Raw genomic sequence first — 9,009 nt, 5'->3', positions numbered from 1 at the left:
ACATATTACAAAGGCTTTTCAAACAGAGCTCTTAGAAACATGACTAGCTACAAGGACTTAATATTATCGACTGACTTTACTTTCTTACTACCGCCAATTCTCTGGCGCTAACTCTTTTCAAAAATGTCTTTGTTTAAATTCAAATCAACCAATAGATTTCAAACATACTAATTAAGTCCCTTGGGTAAATCCTGACTTGAATGACAAGTGTCTAAATTTGAGGATTAAATCCCGAGACTCATGTCGAGGGCTTATATTACTTTCAAAAGTGAAATGTACAAACAATTCTATAATGTAATCTGTGACATATTACCCCCCTCTCCATTTAGCATTTGTATGGTAATAGAAATGCTCATATGTATTAAAATTATTTAAATATACACAAAATACCATACATGAAATTATAGAAAAATGGTTGAGGTAACATATGACAAAATAAAGTCAACTTGGAGATAAAAAATGTAAATGCAGTGAATAAAATTATTGATGACTTTGAACACCTGTTTCACTATACAAGTGGTTATGAAAATGAGACAATGCCTGTCATGAACAATATCAAAAGTTGCACAAAGCATAAATCTTGAATTGAACAAGTTATGAAGCTTCATGATGAAATTAAAATATGACATTATAACTCATTTGTGAAAATGTGTACATGGAAAAAATATATTGCATATGAAAAATTGACATAGAAAAAATAATTGTGATAGTACATGACAATCTTCTGAGAAAATAATACTCAATGTGATATAAATCTCAATATGTGTGAAGCAATGAAAAATTCCAATTGTCTGTCATGTATCTGTACTATTATAATAGGATATATGCAATAATATTCGACCTGAAATAAAATACCTGAAATAAAATGCACATGATTTAAAAATTAAGATGTCTGATGCATGTCATATGCAAAGATGCTGAAACATAATAAACAAAGTATCTTGAATGAGTGACCCTCAGTGGGTTGCTTGGTGCTGAAATAAATATAACATCTGATATAGAACTCCTGTGGAAAAAATGAGTAGACAAATTAATTGATTAAGTACAACTGAATACTGTTCTTCCTTGACGAGTATGAATGATAATGGATCAAGTGGCACTAAATATGCTATAGTACATATGTAGAGTAGAAATGTAAAGTTCGGAACCTTTCTGAATTGCCGACATGGATGTACATGTGCGTTTTCTAAACTTGAAGAAAATGTCTTTCAGTTTATGAAGCTGTTGTCTCCATGTCATAATGATCTCACAGATAATGTCTGATTGAACCGCGTTTGAGTTTGGTGAAAATAAGAACTGTCCGAAACCAAAACTCAATTTTCTGGTTGATGAACTTTGACGCTGTAGAACAATGGTAGCAGAATGCTTTGCATTAGAATGTTCAATAGAGCAATGACTGAACATGTCTGAGTTCAATCGGTCAATACAGCAATGTTGAAGAAGTTCATTTGTTCCTTTCTGAAGAAAAGTTGCCCCTTGAGTGGACGGAGGGTGAACCTTGGTGTTGTCAATGTTGTTGCTTTCTGAGTTTCTTTCAAATTGCAGTACTGGAAATGTCTCAGAAACACCGGTAAAGAAATCTGCATGGTCTGTAAACACTTTAATGTTCTTCACTGTTTGTAGTGCTATGTCATTCAGAGTGATGACCTTGGGAATGTCAAATTGATTTGATGCCGGTAATGAAACATCTATCTCAGGAATGGGTGTTGATGATGTTTCTTCTTCTTCCTCAGGAATAGTTGCTAAGCTTGTAAAATGTTCAACTTCTGCTTTGATGTCTTCATTATCTGTTTCATGGTAATGTTCAAACATATGAACATGAAATACTCTGGTAAACTTGTTGACATTGATTTCATAAAGCAGGTTGGAAATCTTTCTGGTGATGGTAAATGGACCTTGCCATTTGTAAAACAGTTTGTTACTGAAATCTGGTATCAGTAAATTGACTTGATCTCCTTGAGCAAAATATCTTGATTTCATGTGTTCATGTAATATTCTTTGACTTCCAATGTTCTTGGTTGTAATGGCTTCTTTAGTTGACTCATATTCTTTCAAATGAGGAATACTTGTATGAGTGATAGAGTCAGATTGCATAGTTTTTCTTTTGTCTGGTATAGCCAAATTTGATTGAATAAAAATTTCTTTGTTATCTGCTTCTGATTCTGGTTCATGAGACTTGTCTTGATTGACTTCAGTTTGACCAGTTAGAGTTCTTGTATCATTGCTAGAGACTCTGGGCATGTCGTCTTGTTCTTCAAAGTTCAACAATGGACATTCGGGAATTGGAGGTGGACTTATGACCGGTAGGGATGGGCTTGATGTAACTGGGGGTGTCCATGTTGAGTGTTCTTGATTGTTGCTGGCTACTGGACTAGTAACTGGTTCTGTTGCATTCTGCATAACTTGAGTAACTGAGGTAGCCATGTGATTATTTTGGCTAACTTGTTCAGGTGCCAAATGTTCTTGTTGTCTGGACATGGATCTTGTCATTACTGCCAAACATTTTTGACCTTGCTCTATGGCATTTGTACATTCAGCAAGTTCTTGAGGAGTGCATTCTTTAACTCCTTCTATGTTTCCAATGATTAGGTCCACTGGTAGATTGGGTGTTACTAATGCTTTTGTTTGACCACTGAAGAATGGTGTAGTAACATAAATGATGGCCTCAGGTAACTTGCTGACAGTTCCGTTGAATGCAGTGACTTGGACGTGGTTGCCTGTGAAACGGTTTGCGTGTACGAAGCGTTCATGTACTAATGTGGACGTGCTTCCGGTGTCACGAAGAACTTCCACCTTCTTGTCTCCTACAAAGCCTGGATAAAATTTGAGACCATTGGACTTTGCAATGACTGTCATAGTTGAGTGCTCATTGTAATAGCTTCTGTTATATGGGCTTCTGTTTGGCATATATTGTGGTCTGGAGTCCTGTGAATGACTTCTGTAGCGAGGTTTGTTATCTGGTTTATTGTTTCCAGGTGCTTTGTTGAGATTGTATTGCTCTCTATTGCTGTATCTTTGAGTTGGTGATGTGGGTCTATCAAAATTTTGATTCTTGGAGACTGCCTGTTTTTTCCAACATTCATGAGTTTGGTGACCCTTTTTATGGCAAAATGAACATTCTGTGGTTCTGCTGCGGCATTGAGACGTGAAATGCCCTAGTTTATGACATTTGTTGCATTTGACTTTGTCATCTGACTTATATCTTGCATTTTTGTCTTGAGCAAAGCAGACAAAATTTTCTTCAACAGATGGTTTGACTGACTTGTTTGGATAGGCTGCTCTATATTGTCTGATGATCTTGGTTAATGTCTGTATATCAGTAGGATTTCTCTCTATAATGTAGGATTGAATATCTTCTGAGTGAGCATGGGTGATGTTGTCGATAATAATATGTTGACGAAGAGCTTGGTAACTTTCTTCTATTTTTGCCATGGATACCCATCTATCAAACCACATTGACATATTAGCTACAAAAATTTGAGGATCATCATTTTGCTGTGGCCTTTCATTATAGAATTTCTTTCTATAGTTGGCTGAAGTTGCTCCGTATTGGCGCAGTAGAGCTTCCTTGATATCAGAGTAAGTGCTGCGTTCATTGATGGACAGTTGTGAGCAAATGTTGACAGCTTTGCCAGTCAAAAGGGTGAGGAGTGAGCTCGACCAATGTGCTTCAGGTAGACCGGATGTTGTAGCTATTTCTTCAAATCTTATGAGATACGAGTCCATATTGTCAATGTTTTCGTTGAAAGCCGATATTTTGTTCATTAATCTGTATTTGTCAAACATACTTGAGTGACCTTGAATTGGAATGCTTTCTTTATTTTCTTTATTTTGCCTTTCGAATTCCATTTTTTCTTTTTCGTGTTGCCTTTGTTTCTCGGCTTCTTGCCTTTGTTTCTCGGCGTCTTGCAATTTTTTTTCTTCTAATTGCATGCGTTTTTCAGATTCTTGCCTTTGTTTTTCAGATTCTTGCTCTTGATATTCTTTCTCTTCTTGTTTCTCTGCCCACTGGTCTGGCTTTGAAATTTGCTTTTCTTTGGCAAATTCTATTAATTCGAAGAATCGTTGTGTTCTAGAACTGGAAGCCATATTTAATTTTTTTGTTAGTTTCTTGTATTGGAGCAAAATGTTCAATATCTGGATTTTGGCTTTATCTCAGATATAATAATAATATAGATCTAGTGACAAAGTTCTTGAAGCCTCAATTTGCTAATAAATTCTTGACAGTAGACTTGTAGTTACTGGAGTCGTATGATTGATATATAGATCTATTGAGCCGATGTACTTTTTACTGGTTTAACAGTTGGTTAAATCTGGTCTTCTGTTTACTTTGTGCTGCACAAATGATTATTTACTGGTCTTCTTTATAATGCCAGTTATTTGATTTACTGGTCTTTTATATTGCCAGTTATTTGCTTTACTGGTCTTTTTTATAATGCCAGTTATTTGATTTACTGGTCTTTTTTATAACGCTAGTTATTTGATTTACTGGTCTTTTATATTGCCAGTTATTTGCTTTACTGGTCTTTTTATAATGCCAGTTATTATGTATATTGGTCTTATTCCTTTTGCCAATTACATATAAAAATAGATTTCGTGAGTTAGACGTAACTCTAACGAAAATCTTTATAAAAGAATTATCGATAACCAACTGACCTGTTAAACACAGAAATTCTGTCCTCCGTTAAATAAGAATGAAGTTCCTTTGAAGAGTTTAGAAATTGGTCCCAGATCTAGATCTTGAATAAATTTCGTTAAAAGTTGTCCATGAACTTTTGTTAGTCGGAGAGTGCCAAATATGTCACAACATTCTGGTGGTGAGATGTCACGATGTGTTGTGATGCCGGGGATTTTATTTGAATTCAATAGTTAACAAAACTGACGATCTAGACTCACAAATTAATGATGCTTTGATAAAACAAAACTCTGGAACTTTATTAAATACAACGTAAGTACAATTTATGTACAAATTACAAATCAATGAGCATGGAACATATTACAAAGGCTTTTCAAACAGAGCTCTTAGAAACATGACTAGCTACAAGGACTTAATATTATCGACTGACTTTACTTTCTTACTACCGCCAATTCTCTGGCGCTAACTCTTTTCAAAAATGTCTTTGTTTAAATTCAAATCAACCAATAGATTTCAAACATACTAATTAAGTCCCTTGGGTAAATCCTGACTTGAATGACAAGTGTCTAAATTTGAGGATTAAATCCCGAGACTCATGTCGAGGGCTTATATTACTTTCAAAAGTGAAATGTACAAACAATTCTATAATGTAATCTGTGACAATATTTATATATATATATATATATATATATATATTGTATTTTTAACGGGGGAGGGGAAATCCCCCCCCCCCGAAAAAAATCCTGGCTAGGCCTATGCTAAATAGTTTTAGTAAATCGACAACAAATAACAAAATCGTGTTTCATTTTTATTTTTAATTTCCTAGCCTCATAACGATAAGAGAGTATATGTTTATACTTGAGGTTAGAGGTGAAAGGCTAAAATAAACTTATACTTAAAAAATAAATGAAACAACAAAAACTTTTATTTAGAAAGAAAAAAAATTGTTATATAAACATTTTAGTTTGACGGTGATTGTGTGTGTGTAAGTGTGTTGGTTGTTGTACTTTTAATTACTTCCATCTAATAATATTTACCGCACTCTTGTCCACACACTTGTACACACAACACATTTGTCCACACACACTTTTCAACTCACACTCTTGTCCACACACTTGTACACACACTTGTACACACACACACTTGTCCACACACTTGTACCTACACACATTTGTCCACACACACTTTTCAACTCACACACTTGTCCACGCACTTGTACCCACACACTCTTGTCCACACACTTGTACCCACACACTCTTGTCCACACACTTGTACCCACACACTCTTGTCCACACACTTGTACCCACACACTCTTGTTCACACACTTGTACCTACACACACTTGTCCACACACACTTTTCAACTCACACACTTGTCCACGCACTTGTACCCACACACTCTTGTCCTCACACTTGTACCCAAACATTCTTGTCCTCACACTTGTACCCCCACACTCTTGTCCACACACTTGTACCCCCACACTCTTGTCCACACACTTGTACCCACACACTCTTGTCCACACACTTGTACCCACACACTCTTGTCCACACACTTGTACCCACACACTCTTGTCCACACACTTGTACCCACACACTCTTGTCCACACATTTGTACCCACACACTCTTGTTAAAACACACTTATACCCACACACTCTTGTCCACACACTTGTACCCACACACTCTTGTCAAAACACACTTATACCCACACACTCTTGTCCACACACTTGTACCCACACACTCTTGTCCACACACTTGTACCCACACACTCTTGTCCACACACTTGTACCCACACACTCTTGTCCACACACTTGTACCCCCACACTCTTGTCCACACATTTGTACCCACACACTCTTGTCAAAACACACTTATACCCACACACTCTTGTCCACACACTTGTACCCACACACTCTTGTCCACACACTTGTACCCACACACTCTTGTCCACACACCTGTGTCTTCACAGTCTTGTCTGTACACTTTAACCTCACACGTTTATCCACACACTTAAGTTCACTCACTGTTGCCCACACTCTAGCCCACACATATCGCTGATTAATTGAATTGATGCATTCGTTTATTTAAACTTTTTTTTAAGGAAAAAAAAAGTATTTATTCTGGTAGTAAAAAGGGACGTCGTACTAGAGATTGTCTGTACGGAACTTTTGAAGTGTCTTAACAGATAACATTCGTACTAGGCATCACTACTTGGACATACCTGTTTTAGTACATAGTGTTTGGTGACTGCCCCATTGCCTTGTTCAAGAAAAGAAACAAAATGACACCAAATGAATTCAATTGCCTACATTTTTGTTTCTTGTTCTTTTTCTTTTCAGTTTGCTAGCAGTTGATGGTTTTAAAAAATCATCTCTGTAACATCTTTAGATTAATATTAGGGTTAGGGTTTCAGTCATTAGGGACTGTGGAAAATGAGATTTATGTAGTCAATGAGATTTGTGTGGTCAATGAGATTTGTGTGGTCAATGAGATTTATGTGGTCAATGAGATTTGTGTGGTCAATGAGATTTATGTGGTCAATGAGATTAATGTGGTCAATGAGATTTGTGTGGTCAATGAGATTTATGTGGTCAATGAGATTTATGTGGTCAATGAGATTTATGTGGTCAATGAGATTTATGTGGTCAATAAGATGTGTGTGGTCAATGAGATTAATGTGGTCAATGAGATTTATGTGGTCAATGAGATTTATGTGGTCAATGATATTTATGTGGTCAATGAGATTTATGTGGTCAATGAGATTTGTGTAGTCAATGAGATTTATGTGGTCAATGAGATTTATGTGGTCAATGAGATGTGTGTGGTCAATGAGATTTATGTGGTCAATGAGATTTATGTGGTCAATGAGATTTATGTGGTCAATGAGATTTATGTGGTCAATGAGATTTATGTGGTCAATGAGATTTGTGTGGTCAATGAACTTTATGTGGTCAATGAGATTTATGTGGTCAATGAGATTTATGTGGTCAATGAGATTTAATGAGATTTGTGTGGTCAATGAAATTTGTGTGGTCAATGAGATTTGTGTGGTCAATGAGATTTGTGTGGTCAATGAGATTTATGTGGTCAATGAGATTTGTGTGGTCAATGAGATTTATGTGGTCAATGAGATTTATTTGGTCAATGAAATTTATGTGGTCAATGAGATTTATGTGGTCAATGAGATTTGTGTAGTCATTGAGATTTATGTGGTCAATGAGATTTATGTGGTCAATGAGATTTAATGAGATTTGTGTGGTCAATGAGATTTGTGTGGTCAATGAGATTTAATGAGATTTGTGTGGTCAATGAGATTAGTGTGGTCAATGAGATTAGTGAACACGAGACAATATGGTTTTCTTGTAAAACAGGCTACAAAAAAAAAAAAAAACAACATTACGAAAGCCCAAACAAATAAGGTAAATCACATTCACACGTTCTTTCTCTCTCGCCAACACACACACACGGAGAGAGACACAAAACACTTGTTGAAGACATTAGGTCCTCCTGATTGTACTTGACCTCTGAATGTTCCCAGCCGACAGGTGTTAGCTCGTCCAGCCAGTTCTCACATCTTTACTGGTTGATGGTCCAGACAAATCACATTGACTAGGCCTCCCATTCCCTGCCCCAGTCTCTGACTATATGTTTATAGTACTCAAATCTATCTATCTATCTATCTATCTATCTATCTATATATATATATATATATATATATATATATATATATATATATATATATATATATGTCATAGGCAGACACCACAGTGTAACAGTCTTGCGACGATAGACTTATGGACAGTTTCGAAGTCAGGGGCCACCATGGGCTACCCAGGGCCATCCAGGGGCCACCCAGGTTTCGGGTCTGAGACTCTTGGGGTACAAAAGTGCACGCAGTAATCTCGAGAGAAAAAAAATTGCAGACAAGTTGGAGCTGTATGTATGAGCGTCGCTGCTATCAGTGGCGGCCCGCCAAAATGTGTATCCTGGAAGTGACAGATATGTGCATTACTTACGACAACATTTCTACTCTAGGAGGAGGGGAGGGGGGAAATGAGTGAAAGAAATGACAACATATCGTCTAGAAAACATTAAAAGATAAGTTCCTCATGTTAGATTGGCTTGTTAGCTATGAGTTTTGTATAATTGTTTAAAATAGTTGTCCTATCTGTGTAGTAATTTAATAAAAGTTTTGTGTGGGAAATTTTTTTTTTACACACTAGCTTTTCTTTGCTAAGTATAACATTAACTTTAGAAACTAGTCATATAGTCACGTTGTAATAAGTCTTTAGAAACTAGTCATATAGTCATGCTGTAGTAAGTCTTTAGAAACTAGTCATATAGTCATGCTGTATGTAGTTCTGGTCAACATTGTTAAA

General features: G+C 36.2%; 1 protein-coding gene across 1 annotated transcript; it reads left to right on the top strand.

Annotated features, from left to right (window-relative positions):
- Window positions 1-6,983: 6,983 nt before the first annotated feature.
- LOC129926316 (homeobox-like protein HDP1) lies at window positions 6,984-7,631 on the top strand. The gene has a single exon (XM_056029632.1). It carries the CDS (start codon window positions 6,984-6,986, stop codon window positions 7,629-7,631), a length of 648 nt encoding a protein of 215 aa, XP_055885607.1.
- Window positions 7,632-9,009: the final 1,378 nt, after the last annotated feature.

The sequence above is a fragment of the Biomphalaria glabrata genome, chromosome 5 (genome assembly GCF_947242115.1).
Source record: "Biomphalaria glabrata chromosome 5, xgBioGlab47.1, whole genome shotgun sequence".
Taxonomy (NCBI): domain Eukaryota; kingdom Metazoa; phylum Mollusca; class Gastropoda; family Planorbidae; genus Biomphalaria; species Biomphalaria glabrata.
Note: the sequence above shows the minus strand (reverse complement) of the source record. Positions and strands in the feature narration are given on the sequence as shown.

Excerpts from the sequence above, each read along its gene's own strand:
- LOC129926316 (XM_056029632.1), top strand. The coding sequence starts at position 6,984 with ATGGTTTTAAAAAATCATCTCTGTAACATCTTTAGATTAATATTAGGG.